Source organism: Rhipicephalus microplus, chromosome 3 (genome assembly GCF_043290135.1).
Source record: "Rhipicephalus microplus isolate Deutch F79 chromosome 3, USDA_Rmic, whole genome shotgun sequence".
NCBI classification, from domain to species: Eukaryota; Metazoa; Arthropoda; class Arachnida; order Ixodida; family Ixodidae; genus Rhipicephalus; species Rhipicephalus microplus.
The window spans coordinates 76,952,011-76,967,002 of record NC_134702.1 but is presented as its reverse complement, the minus strand read 5'-3'; the positions used below and the strand labels follow the sequence as shown (position 1 = coordinate 76,967,002).

Below are 14,992 nucleotides of genomic sequence, written 5' to 3'. Positions count from 1 at the left end.
ATCGAATAGGTTTCGGCGAAATCGCGATAGGAATAATGTATCAAAAACCTTGGTTATTCAACGCAGTTTTACGCCAACCGTGCATTTTACGACGACATTTAGATTTCATCCAAAAGGAAAACGCCTTTACTCAAATCAAGCTTCGACGAACTATTCATGAGTGCAAAATATAAACTTGCGTTCCCCTAAATTGATGATAAGAAAAGTAGAGAGCGAGGCAGATGTCTTCCTAGAATGGAAAATTTATTGTCCTGGACGTTCATGCGCTTCTACACACGCCGTAATTGCGTGTGCACGTATCTGGGGTCGTTACCTAGTCAAGCTCCATCCACACAAAGTAGCACCAGCCGGCTGATGTTCTACGCTCACTTGTGGTCGGTCGCCATTATGTGATAGCGATGACACTGTGTCTGACTCTTCTGACGGGAGGCTATTAGCAACACGGTTTCGGTTTCATGCACAGGCAATTTTCGGACTATTTATCGGTAGAAAGATGCGCATTGAATTCAATTCTTTTTAAACTTGAGAATAGAGATTTGCTCGCACATTTTTCAACAAAGTTACGCTGCAGTTAGCTGTCGCTGGCAAGAATAATTTAATATATCTTTCTAGCAGAGGCGCAAGGTCGTGCCGTGGGCTCATTCAGGCAGTCTATACCCATTTTTTGGGGCAAGGCTGAGTGTCATTGCTATGTTCTTAGTTTTTCGATTATACGATGGTTTTGCGTGGTCTCCTGAAAATCGTATAGTTAGGGTTCCACTGTAAGCCCTTCCTTGGCACAAAAGTAACACTATGAGGTTTCTGGACCGCTATCAACGTCGACTTAATAGTTACCTTTAGTGTCCCTTTAAACGCAAAAACTTTGTTTGCTAGACGTTGACAGGCCAGCTAGCTATCATAAATGAAGAACAGTCATTGCAAGCCGTTACTGTGTGAAAGTAAACATGCTTTATTTATACTGCTTCAGAATAAAATTTCATCGCACATTGTTTATCCTGATAGGGGGTGTGGGTCTACAATTGTAATTTTCATGCACAAAAAACTTATGTTTTTATATTTGGCTTTTTTTACATTTCTTAACAGTTAAAGAATTTTCTTGCTAGTTTTCATGACTGTGTGCTCATTAGAAAAAAGAAACATAGGCTTTTCATTTAGCTTTGTTGTCTAGTGGCTGAGCTCTCAACGTTTAGGAAGGAAGCAAGATGTCGTTTTCACATCCAATAATTTTTTAATGTGTAACCTGAACTTGCTTTTTAATGTGGTACCAGTATTGCAGGATATAAAAATGGGGAATTGAAGGGCCTTTGTCAAGCTGTTCTCACAGCTTATAGCCTTGGCGGCCTTTTAGTTTTGTCTGGTAAATAAATAAATAAAAAAATGTAGTTTTTCAAATGCACTGATGATTCGGGCAGTGACGTACACAAAGTTAGCCATGTCCCATAAGTTTTCATGTGCTTATGGTGACGAGAGGTCAACAGCGACTTGAGAGAACGTAACAACACACTGTGCAAATAACTTTTCAGTTTACCTTACATCCCACATTGGTGTCAGAGGTGCTGGACAACGGTGCCATTGTTGGAGATTTTTTAGGTTAAAACCACCAGTTGAACAAAAAAACACAGTGAGAGTATAAAAGAACTCAAGGGCTGCAATGCTTCGTGGCCCCTAACCTGTACCTCTCTGTTAACCTGTGTTAATTACTATCTTCTATTTTGCAGAAGGGTGTCTTGAAGGGCCAGTTGGTACATGATACTGAGGGGAAAACAGTGCAAAAATGGCACGAAGGATAAATGAGCAGACAACACAAGCACTATTTTGCAGCGGTTCATGCATGAAATAATTCTTTTAATTTATCGTATGTAAGAAGAGGAAATTGAGAGGCTTTTTTTTTTGTTGGACACAAACAATGAATTCAACAGACATTGAATGCAAGGAAAGCATTGGCGGACACTACTTGTTGTTGCTTTTTTAACTGTATTGTAAAGATTATTACCTAAATTGAGAATAATTAAAGGGAACAAAGAGATCGCCCTTTCCATCAATGAGATCTAAGCCCACAACCCTGAAATACGCATCGGATACTCTACCAAACATGGAGGGTGCTCTCTTGTTCACATTTGTTGAGTATTTACCTTGCGTTTAACCTCTGGATTTATTAACTGGTGCCACTCCCAGAGTCTTGTATTTCAGGAGCAGGTTTGTACCTTGCAGGACCCTGAAGCAGCTGCTTGACCAGTTTGTGGAGGCGGCGCAGCGGGCACCGCTGCCGCAGCCCGACGTGGAGACGGCCGGTGTCTTGCCCAGCTGTGCCGACCTCTTTGTGTACTACAAAAAGTGCCTCGTTCAGTGCAGTCAGCTGAGCCGGGGGCAGCCCCTGCTCGCACTGGCTCGCGTTTTTGGCAAGCACCTGGCCGACTATGCCGGCCGTGTGCTCCAAGGCTCGTTGCCCAAGTGAGTGCGCACTGTGGTCGATCAATCAATCGATCAATTAATCCTCTATTTAAATTTTTCTCTTTTTCATCTTTAACGAAAGAAAAGAAAAATTGAAGATACACTATGTGAACAGTGTTGTTAGCAGTGAGCTGTGAGGATACTTGACCGTGTACCTGACTGCTGCCTGGCTTCTAATGCTTCAGAAGCGTTCTAATCCTAAGTTTCAGACTGGAAGCATGCAGTTGCTGGCTTGAAAATCAGGAAATTTCACTTATTTTGATGATTTTATGGCGCTGCTGTAATAACAGTTTATAGTGCAGTGGTAATTTTGTAGTTTAATGTGCTAAGGTTGTGTTGCCTTGAGTAATTATCAAAAATTAGGACTAAAAGTAGAGATGCACGAATGGTAAATTTGAGGTTTTAAGTAAATTCGAAGTGACTAATGGTTTGAATTGAATAGTTTCAATAGTACACAACCCATGGGATAAAGAAAATGATCATTTTTATCATGACCCAACGAACCTGTACCATATTTAAGAATTTAAACTAGGCATATGCGAATGTAATATTTTGTGCTATTAAATAAAGTGTAAGCAATTCTGAATAGCAGTAGGGTGCAAGTTATGAGCAATTGGATATGTTAAGTTTTGAAATTTATTATACTTGGTACACATAAACCTGTATAAGAAGCTTTAAACATAAAGAATTAATTGATTGATTGATATGTGGGGTTTAACGTCCCAAAACCACCATTTGATTATGAGAGACGCCGTAGTGGAAGGCTCCGGAAATTTTGACCACCTAGGGTTCTTTAACGTGCACCCAAATCTGAGTACACGGGCCTACAACATTTCCGCCTCCATCGGAAATGCAGCCGCCACAAAGAATTAATTAATCAAGGTGAAGGTAATGTGTATGCACATTTAACTCAATTGAAGTATGGCATTGCAACAGTGGAGGTTTTTCCTAATGTGGTGGTTTGATGACATAGATAGCATCCCTGATGCTGCAATGAAACCACCTTTACAGGGAGCTTGCATGTGGTCAAATATATTGAAGTGTTTTCATTTTGAATACCTCGAAACTGTGAACAATTCCAAAGATTTAAATGCATGTCGAAGCGAATTAAAATGTTGTAATATTCGTTCACCCATTCAGAGTGCCCGAACATTTGCCCATGCCTAAATGAAAGTCAATTCGAGCACTTTTCAGCTTCCGTGCAGGCGTCGTCCACCCTTTCTTACGAGGTACCAATTGTCTTTTGTTTTCTACTTGGCTCTTAATCGCGATTCAGGACTGGCAGTAGCAGCAGCAGTGGTGTAACAGCTGCTGGCTTGATCCAGAACTTCCAGAGCCTGTTGAAGGAAGGGGAGAATCCGCGGCTAACGCCACCCGAGCTGTGTCGCATCTGCGGAGTTCTCAGCACGGCCGAATACTGCCTCGAGACTACTCAGCAGGTCGGTGGAGCGTAGGCTCTCAGTTCACTAGAGCATCGTTACAGCGAAGCCACGTCTGAAATAAAGATAACTTTATTGCACACATGCTCGGTGCTTAAACCGAATGTTGAAGTAATTTGTACGCGTCATTGATAAGTAGCCGGAAGCTCAGGAGCAGTATCGAGTGCTTGGCTGAAAGGGTAATGGGCTCAAATTCACGTGACGGCGATGAGGCTTTTTCGCGCTGATCTTTTTCTTATAGTTGAAGGGTTAATAAAGTGTTATTGAAGTATTAGTGGCCCATACATTGCATGGTTTTCCTTTAAAATATGATTTCTTTTCCAGCTCGAAGGGAAGCTGAAGGAGAAAATTGAGCCAAGCTTAGCATCCAAGATTGACCTGACTGCGGAGCAGGACATGTTCAACGGGTGAGTGTATTAGAGCGGCCAAAGCTGTGCGCAGCTGTAATGTTTTTATTTGTTGTTTGCTTTGATGCCAGAAAAGATGCCTGTAAAACAGATGAGGATATAGTAGGAAATAGCCACATAGCATGCACATTGTTTGCATTTCTGTGTCCCTGCTCGCGTAATGTTTGTTTTACAGCATAGGTGAGTGGTAATTTCCTTTGTTCGCTATACTGTCATTTAGTGCTGTGCAGTTGTTTAGATTTTCAAGCATAGGATTAAGCAGTTCATGCTGGAAGTGATTGGGGTGTTGTTGCATTGCTTGAGGTAAAATTGTAGGTGCCTCCCCCCCCCCCCCTTCTTTTTTGTAACGCTAGCATTTTGATGCTGACACTGGCAGACCAGTGTATAAAAACAGGACTTGGTCTACACTTGCAATTTTAGCACGATAGCATTAAAGAGCTTGTTTCTCAGAAATTATGGCATCTGCATCATTCGTTGCGAGCGAAAAATCATAATCTTTGCGTGACCGAAAAATGGAGAAAGATGCAAATAAAATAAATAATAAGAAAATTCTTGGTCTGAGTGGGAATTTAACACTGGTCGTTTGCGTGGCAAGTGGGTGTTCTACCGCACGACCACGCCTCTCCTTGTGAATACAGTTAAAATAATCTCCTCTGCCTGGAAATGCAGTGATAGTAACTTTCATGCTTTACAAACACACGTGTCATGTATACATGCTTCACAATACAACATGAAATATGGCCGTAATATTGCGTGGTACAAATATACGTTGTCATTTAACGTTAGAACTTTGAAGGCTTGTCTAAATAGCTTCATAGTTTAAAGCCACACACATTACTGCACCCTTAAAGCCACATAATATGTGCATAGCATGTTTGAAAAGATTTCATATACTAGGTGTTTAAAATAAACACTAGGAACAGAATATCGCTATCGCATTCAACTCTTAAATGCAAAGCTTAAAGATCTCCAAATTTTTTGTTACATTGTTGCTTCAAAGAAGTAAGCGAATGTAGCTTAGCATAATCTCACATAGACTTACAAGAGCCTTGTCTTTTTTTTTTTCTCCCAAATTCAAGAAAAAAAGCACAGTATTCATTTTAACGACTGCCAGGTCATTGTTTGCTCAATTATGGCTCTTTCCTTTGGTCACTTCGATAGGGTCATCAACAACTGCATACAACTGCTGGTTCACGACTTGGAAGCAGCGTGCGAGCCAGCCTTGTCAACGATAACCAAGGTTTGTTTACAAATGGGGTTGCGTTTTTTAAAAGTCTGTTGGCTAACAGGTTAAATCACAAGGCCTGCACAAGGCGAACTATGACCAAATGAGCTGGGATACCGGAATCAAAAGAAACTTTTTCCTACTCATTGCACAGACCAACTGGTCACTGGTGAAGGCCGTCGGTGACCAGAGTGGCTATGTGACTGCCATCACATCTCACCTGCGTCAGACCCTGCCTCTCATACGAGACAACCTGGCCAACTCGCGGCGATACTTCACCCAGTTTTGCGTCCACTTTGTCAGGTGAGCGAGAGCTTTCTTTAAAATTGCTTCCCCCCACTGCAGCGTTCCAGCAGCTAAGATACTCGGCTGCTGACTCACAGGTCGCGGGATCAAAGCCTGGCTGCGGCGGCAGCATTTTCAATGGAGGCGAAAATGTTGTAGGTCCGTGTGCTCAGGTTTGGGTGTAGGTTAAAGAACTCCAGGTGGTCGAAATTTCTGGAGCCCTCCACTACCGCGTCTCTCACAATCGTATGGTGGTTTTGGGGCGTGAAACCCCACATCTCAATCAGAATTGCTTCCAGCGGCACTAGATTATTACAGTAGTACACATACCACATCTTGATGCTCTACTGTACGGCAATTTCGTTTTGGCTTAATTCATTATGAAGGAGTAATAATAGCATAGTCCATTATCTAAATATGTATATGCACATGAAGATTTTCCCAAAGCTAGAGGCTGGTGAGAGAATAGCTTTCTTCTTAGCAGCCTTCAGGTAGAACCTCAGTGATCACGCATACATCTGTTGATTGTTGCTATTACAGATGACCCAGCGCACAATCTGAAGGATGTTGCAGCTTTAATCTGCTATTCCAGTCTTAACATTTCATAATCTTGGAGGTCATTCCAAGAAACCGCATTTTTGTTGTTGTGCCCTTGCCATACGTCATTTTGAGCAGGTGTTGGTGTCAGCGATTATTTTAAATTTCAGCATCGGAAGCTGCTATTTTCGCTAGTACGGTAACTGCTTCTTTGCATTCACATTGTCTGAAAACAGGCTTTTTATGAGGTCCAACCTTTGTCACAGTTTGTCTGTGAATAATAATTAAAAAAAAACTTAAAATGGTAGATGTAGCCAAGTCAGCTTTGTTGTCGGTATTACCACTGTTTTGTGATGAACAAAATCTTAACTAATAAATGCAGGTGGGACACAGCATAAGTAGCTGTTATTTCGGACACTGTCTGTGGCAATCTGGCAATAACGCGCGTTGGCAATCCTGGCTGGAAGAAATGCAGAGCAGCACAAGGTGCCTCAACGAAAAGTGGGTGCTTACTTAGAAAGTTGATGAGCTGTTTTGATTTGGGTTGATAAATTCAAATGGCCATGTCTGCAACATCGGATGCTTCGCAGACTGCCATAAAATTAGACGGTTCACCTGCCAAGTCGAAGTTTGTTTAGTGTGCAAACATACAACCATAAAGGCTTTTATACTGGAAGTCCTGCTACAGTTATTAGATCTAGTCTATGAATCTCACCGGGGGTAGCAAAATGGTGTGAAAATAATTCTGGAGGTTTTGAGCTCAGCTACAAGAATTTCTAATAACTTTCTTTATTAAAATTAATCTAGGCTGTAATAAGTCAAATTAAGCGTAATTGCAAACGTTTCCTTCACTGCCTGTGACAGAAATAAGTAAATGCAACTACTCTTGATGTGAGAGTTCTCAACTGTCCTTGGGAGTGTAGTTGACTCTTGGCTAATGAGTTGTATGTTGACCGTAGCTCTTTATACCTTCCCAGTTCATTCATTCCAAGGCTGATCAGCCAGCTGTTCAAGTGCAAGCCCATGAGTCCTATTGGTGCTGAGCAGGTGAGTTTGGTGATGGAAAAGAAAATTTGCTATACGAACGTGGGAAAAAAAATTGCCATTTATAACTCGATGGTAGTAGTAGTAGCAGTGCTATAACGTATACAGCAAATTGAGTCCTGTGACCCCTTTTGAATTTAAAGGGGCCCTGTATCGCTTTTTGAACACTGTTAGAAAACCCTGCCTATCGGTAGTCGAGACTCTTGAGAGCTTGATTGCTAAATATTATTGGCGACTCCAACAGAGCACTCGCCACCTATTGGCTGTGCCGAGAAACAGCGCTGTCAGGGTCAACCTTGAAAGAACATGCATTACCAAGTTGCGCACGTTGAGAAGCGGCCGCATAATAGTTCCTTTATTTTCGCCATGCTGCATGCGCGAGCCCAAAAAAGAAAAAAGCGATGTCTAATGACCAATGCACTGTGCCGCAATGCGGGGCATTGCGGTGGAAAAATGACGTCTCATTCTATCACTTCCTCAAGGATGCAGACGACGCATGACGAAGAACGGTGCAAATCAGAAACTTACGCATTTGAAAGAAGGTGACTGACATACGGAAGCTTGTTCTAATCAGTTCACTTGTGACGAATAAATTCTCTTCAGTGAGGACATAATTATTTAGCTGTGCGCATTTTTATCAAAATTTGAGTTTCTTTAAGTACGGAATCAAGTTTCATTTATACTCTATGAGCAAGCACATTAAACATTTTTTGCGTTGCGTGTGTGACTATTTTTTTTTATATGCTTGTTTTCTGCACAAGTCGTACTGCTACCTATTCTCAAATTAAGCTGCTGTAGTCCTTTCCCCCCAAACATTTTTGATTTTGCATGTGTGTATATACACGCACACAAACATGCACACGAATGTTACGTGCGTGTAGCATGTATGTATGTTTGTGCATATATATGTATCACGTCCGTGCATTCTTAGTGTGCGTGCATATATCTGCTTTTAGTATCAACTACTGCCAGCGAGTGTTCGAAAGCACACAACCTTATTCATTAGAAATTAACCTAAGAACATGGATCGGCGAACGAAAAGAAAGGAGCACTCCTACAACAATCGAAACTTCAATTTGCTTTATGTCAAGATACACTGGCCCAGGCATAGCACCGTTTTGTAATCAAGTGAGCGGCACGCGTAGTCAGCTTTTAACATGACAACAAAACTCAATGAGATACATGCAATTGGTAGCACGAGTCGCAGCTTAGTCACCTTGAAAACTGTTAAGGCCTTGCCTGTAGCAGTGTAGCAATGCAGCACAAAAGTGCTAGCTCTTTCAGAGAAGCCGCCCACACATGAGCAGTTGCCTTCAACCTCAGGCTTGCTAGACAGGTTCTTCAACTTGGTTTGAATCTGGCACGGTCTGCCGAAGAGGCTCGATGTTTGCATGCACGCCACAACTACTTCCACTGTTTCACCAGTGAAATCCTTCATGTCGTTCAGAATAAGGCGGTCTGCAGTCAGCACCCGTTCGCCTTCGACGAAGCAACGCAATCCGACGCCACGATAAAAAACCTTCAGCATAGCTTCAAGCAAAAGTGCCTCGTTGACCCTGTTAAGCGTAGCCATCTTTTTGTTTTTTCTAACAGCGTTGCCAGCACACGCAGCATTTTATGGAGTTGCGAATAGAGCAGCTCGTGGCCTGGAATTCGCAATAAATTACCAAAGTGAGCTAAAAATTGCTTTATCTTCTCTCAACAAATGAGGAAGGAAGGTAAAAATCAATCATCACAGCCATTTTGTCAGCCATCGGCTGATCTGAGCATGGCACGCTCGGTCGTTGAAGGGATCGTCTCAACTTGTCCACACGTGCCCTTTATTCGAATAAAAAAGAGAGAGAGAGATAGAAATAGCCTTAATGTCACGTGGCGCGTGTGATGTTGTTTTTTGTTTTTTTCGCGCCATATTTTTTGTTTAGTTTACAGCGCTTTCGTTGGGATGAGAAAAGAAGGAATGCAATTGCAGCATGCAACAAATCTTTGTAACTGTGCCCGTACTGGACGGAATCTAAAAATTTTTGCTGCAGTGAATTTGTTAGGACCTTCATTGAATACTATGTTTGTGCGAATATTCTAATGCTTCGAATATTCTAACGAATAGTAGGGTATTTGAAATCGCTTCGATTCGAATTTAAATTGTAGAAAATTTTGAAGCATTCGCAAGGAACTAATAAAAACATATTAATCCGAATTTACCGCCTGTAAAGGTGGTTTCGCTGAGGTATAGGAGTGCTAAACCGTGAAAGCACCTATCCAGGAGAAATCTGCTTTGCCGGGAAGCCTCATTTTAAATTTAAAAGGGCTCTGCAACACTTTTTGAGCATTGTAAGAAAAACACTGCCGATCGGTAGTCCAAGCTACCCAGGACACGCAAACCAAACATTATAGTGCAGCACGTGGCGTGCGATTCACAACAAATTCTCAAAGTCAGCTGAAAATTGCTCTCTTCTCTCAACAAATGACTCCACAAGTTCAGAAAGCACGCGTGACGTATTTTCTCTCCTCATGCTATCCCTCCCGGCTTAGCTTCCAGCACTTTCTTTGGGACGAGAAAAGAGAATTCGCTTGCAGTGTGCGACAAATCTTTGCAGCTTTGCGTGTGCTGGAAGGATTCTAAAAATTTTTGGGGTGGTGAATTCATGAGGCAATAAGCTTCTTTAGTGAATCCATTCCATGGCTCCTTGAAAGGGTGTCGCACGGCTCCTTTAAATAGAAATATTATGCTCAAATGAATTTATTTTATTAAGCTTAAAAACTTGTTATGATGGCTTATATGCTCAGAGTATAGTAAACTTAAAAATGTTACATATTATAAGGGTTATGACTCGCATCCTGCCGAAAGTATAATTCTGCTACTGCCGAAGTTCTTTTGACTTCTTTTGAACGAAAAAAAAACAAACGCATTTGCATAGAGGCCCTATTTCAATTTTTAAATAATATTGTGCAGGTTAGTTGGGTCATAATAAAGGTGCCCATTTTTCTTCATATGTCATATGTACTATTCGAATTCGATTCGAAATTATTCGACCAAAATCACTATTCGCTTCGAGCCTAAAATTCACTATTCCCACTAGCTTAGTGAATACACTTCATGGCTACTTGCAAAAGTGTTGCAGGGCCCCTTTAAGGTGGCCAGTAACTGCTGCCTCTGTTTCCTCTGGCCTGCTATGTAATTGATGACAAGATCGTCAAGGAGAGAGAAAACATTAATTTGCCCTTTTTGACATGAATTATTAAATTTCCTGCTGCACGCAGTGCCATAATTATGTCTCACTTGTTCACAGAAGCCAGAAGCTTCGATTATGGACCAGCATAGTTTTCTGACGATTATGACAAAGTGCTGTATGTGTTACAGCAAAAGCTACTGACACTTGGTGCCATTGCTCTAGAAGAGGGTTCCTAAACCACTTTTTCAAGTGATAATTAAATGACTTCACTGTCAAATTTTGCTGTCTCATTAATCAATTGTCAAAAAAAGTTTCCCGAATTCGTGAAGAATGGGCAGAGTACAGGGATTCGATACATGGTCGAAGCACTTCTCTTGTATTCTCATTCCAACGAGCGCGCTGAGAGCTACATCAGGAGGGATGGCATGAGGAAAAGAAGTTACTTCCGCATGCATCACGGCTCTGAATGAGCATGATGAATTGAGATCACTCCCTCTCATTGTGATTCGTATGCATAATGGGGTACACTGTGTAATGTTAGCAGTGCGGTGCTGGCGTGAGGCAAAAAGCACATCTTTAAGTGCGTAGACACTGCCAAGCTGTCTTGCACAGCTTTTTTTCCCCTCTACAACTGCTTTCTTTTCCTGCAACATTGCATTTGCTGCTGCAAAAATAAGTAAAGTCAATTCAATCTGATCCGGATGCCACTATTGATTGATGTCGACTATCGGGCACTAGCATGCTATCTGTTGTTTGACATCAAACAGCGGGCACCAGCAACTTCGGAGAGATTGAGAGCAGGCCTCTGTATTAAAACACAGGGCACGAGAAAACTGCAACTTTTCGCTTTGCTTGTAAGCTTTTCTTGCTGCGCATGACTGCTAGATTTAGCCGAACTGTTCATAGCAGTGTCTGCGATCTGCAGGATGTGTTTTATGAGAAAACGCATGCTCTGTATGGAACAGGAAGAGGCTGTATTCATGCACTTTAGGAATGGCATATTGAAGGAAACGTTCTGATGGCTACACATAGTAGTACATGCCAAAGCATTCTACATACTGTATTGATCTGCATACGCATTGAGAAGTTGCTAAAACCTTACCGAAAATTCTAGAGCTCATTTGATGCTCCCCTGCCATATCATTACGCGTGGCTCTTTGTTTCAGCTCTTGCTAGACACTCACAGCCTCAAAATGGTGTTATTGGACCTTCCACTGCTGGAATCACAGGTGGCCAGAAAAGCTCCTGCAAGGTACGGTGCAATGTTGAGTGTAGCGTTGCTGTCAATGTGTGCTAGAGCTGAAAAACAATTAAAAGAAAATAAAAAAATTGTCTTTAGCTTTAAAAGCTATTGGCTAATAGTGCAAACTCTTCATACCTGTGGGGTGCCATCTTTCGCTCATATAGCAATTATTTTTGCTTGCCATTTTGTTAGGTACTGCTACTGACCTGATGGGCTAGTTGGCTCACTTTAGTGAAACAAAAAAAAAATGAAAAACTTTCCCCTATGCTCACGCGGCGCCCTAAGCTTTCCGTGTGCCTTTCTTTTGTAATGTCCTTCTTCCTGACTTGCGCTTCAAAAGAGTACTGACACAGAAATTTTGGCCTCGCATTTTTTTTTTCAGCTGTGTGGTGCTGGGGGCCTGCTAGTCATAACAGGGCACATCGTTTGCTGAAGTGCACTGCATATAATTAATTACAGGCTCCTCATTACAGACCAGTCTCAGTTTTTGTTTGTGAGAGCCTCAAAAGCGACAAGTCACCAGGTGCAACTATCATCACCTAGCAAGTGCAACGCTTGACCACACCGTAACCGCTTGATAACCGCTTGACCACTTTCGTAACTTCAAGATCTATATTTCGGGGTCTCAAAATGAGGCAAGCTCTCGGAGTCGGCGAAGACAGGAGACGCGGTCGGACCCAAACCAACACATTTATTTAAAACTTACTTTTACAATAACAATATAGTCAGCCAAATCAAATACATGACTACTGATCAAACGCTAAAACACAACCTTATACAATCTAAATACACCCAATCAAAATAACAACAAACACAAAGTTACATGGAGGCGGTGTCGTCAATGTTCGACTCACCCCAAGGGGCTCATTGGAGGCGACCCGCTGTCACCCCGGGGGACCCTGTCAGGAGGCGACCATCTGCCCCAGCCGCCACACACCAAGGAGAACCGGTTATGTGTTATGTGCTACAATCCAGCCTCACTGCCATGCGTCACTGCTGGCGTGACTGCACTAACCGTAATGATGATGATGGTGATGAACGCTCGCAAGCACAATGCCACCTACCGCTCGATGGTTGTGAACCCTAAATGCGACCTATGCGCAAAACACGTGTGCATCACGAAGTGTAAACAACTTTACAGGAGATGTTGGTGCCTCCACAATGTTAAATACCTTCTAAGCTACTTTCCTGTTGATATTTCGCAGATGATATACGCATGTTCACAAAAATCGATCCCGCAGGCTATCTTGGGCGTGAAATTTTGTGTCAGTACTCCTATGATCATTGGTCACCATTTCGTCATAAGACTCAATGACGTGGGAACGAAAACAATTTGCTATGGTATCTTGATTTTGTCACAGTTCGAATGTCATATACAGCTTAGGTGTAAACACCCCCCCGCCATTGCTCGAGCATGCTGGACACGTTAATATAGAGCACAAAGGTCATGCATGCATCATGCGTATTTCTCAATGACTACAATAAAACATAGCTAACTGCCAGGAATGCAGCATAAATGTGTGTTTAGTGGTAGTGTGCAGTCACCGCAAAGTAAAACATAACAATATATATTCTTATATTCACAATTGTAGTGTGCAGCATTCGTTAGTTTCGCATGTTTAAATATTTGAATTTGTGTAAATTCTCACCTATGTAACTGCATATACTCTCTGTATTTTCAAATTTCAAATATTCGCATGCCCTTACAAATAAGCTGTTGAAACATAACCATATATCTGTGGTGATTGCCACCAGAAAGACTAGCCAGTCATGCTGACAGCACTTGGAAGACAGTGTGAGAAATTACTGATAAAGGGCAAAAAGATAGAAGCAAGAAAAGGTGCTACAAAGAGTGTTTCTTAGAGGCACCTGATGATGTTTTGCTGAGCGACTTTATCTCAAGTTTTCCTGCTAAATGGATTGTTTGCATAGTTGACCTCACATTACGAAAAATGAAATTATATTTAGATAGTTTCACTGCAGATTTGGGTCTCTTCTTTGTTTATTGCGATTGCAATGATATGGACAGTCTCAGCTGGTTTTTGCCGTTGTTGTCACCACCGGAGCTGCCGCCATCATTCATGTATATGTATATGGTGTAAAAAACAAGATCGACGCTGCTGCACTGGTGTGAGCTGGCCTAGTAAAAAGGAGAGGAGATTGAAGTTAGATGCATGTATATATATACGAGGAAGGATGCGCTAGCCTCCTCCTTTAGCGGAGTGAACATCGTCTTTCCGGCCGGGGACTGGGGTCGTCTGTGTGCACGCTTATCTCATGAGCGAACAAAGTGTGTGTGTGGGGAGAGCGGGGGGGGGGGGGGGGGGCGCTTATGGTGGCAATGCCATCGCGGCAACGATCAGCGCCCAACTTGTGCCCCCAGAGCAGGCGGGAACTTCTATGGGCTGTGCTCTCAACACGAAAAAAGGGTGTCAAAAGTATACCCAGAGCGGCCGTGTTCTCTTACACCAGCATTTTGTAGAGTTACGCGAGAGCAGATCTAAACGAGTTGACTGCCAGCCTCATTTCGTATAACATTGAAATTTGTCGCTATGGCCGCACCGCAGGAAACTTGGTTACTTAGCAGGCACATGTTTAATACAATTAATATTGCTCATAAAGATGCTAGCCTTGCTTCATAAAACATTTGTATATGTTGCTATCGCATTCATTGCTTTGCCCTTTTGGTGAAACTGTGACTTTTTTACTCATGAGAAGTAAACGCATAACTGGAATTGCAGTGTTACCGAAATGCATGTCAGTTGTGTTCTTTTTGTATCCTACACCACGTGCGGTGCAGCTACACCAAGATCGTTGTAAAGGGCATGACCAAGGCGGAGATGTTGCTCAAGATGGTGCTGGCACCTCACGAGCCAGCCGAGAGCTTTGTGGAGCACTACACCAAGCAGCTGCCCGAGTCCGACGCCCAGGAGTTCCAGAAAGTCCTGGACATGAAGGTTCGTTGCAGCTCTCGCCAACCTTTTTCACCTCAACAGGCGCTACAAAAAAGGCTTCGACATTGCTGCTTGTGTGACCGTGCGTAGTACTTGCGTGAAGCCAACGGGTAATGAAGCCAAGAAAAGCGTGGGGAGTGTTAAGTGTAGTTTTTATTGTGGAATATTTGAACATACTTTGTAGATAGCTTATCAATGAACTATCACGTGCCACTTAATGACATGAAACTCGCCATA

The 14,992-nt window shown here is 42.4% G+C and overlaps 1 protein-coding gene across 1 annotated transcript in view; it reads left to right on the top strand.

Moving 5' to 3' along the window:
* Positions 1 to 14,992, top strand: part of Vps53 (vacuolar protein sorting 53) — a 31,031-nt gene that overhangs the window by 14,051 nt on the left and 1,988 nt on the right. Inside the window, exons 13-20 of the mRNA XM_037424204.2 lie at positions 2,212 to 2,451; positions 3,728 to 3,890; positions 4,215 to 4,297; positions 5,459 to 5,537; positions 5,677 to 5,825; positions 7,322 to 7,391; positions 11,725 to 11,810; positions 14,602 to 14,758. Coding sequence (XP_037280101.2) covers positions 2,212 to 2,451; positions 3,728 to 3,890; positions 4,215 to 4,297; positions 5,459 to 5,537; positions 5,677 to 5,825; positions 7,322 to 7,391; positions 11,725 to 11,810; positions 14,602 to 14,758 — 1,027 coding nt within the window. The remainder of the gene's footprint in view (positions 1 to 2,211; positions 2,452 to 3,727; positions 3,891 to 4,214; positions 4,298 to 5,458; positions 5,538 to 5,676; positions 5,826 to 7,321; positions 7,392 to 11,724; positions 11,811 to 14,601; positions 14,759 to 14,992) is intronic.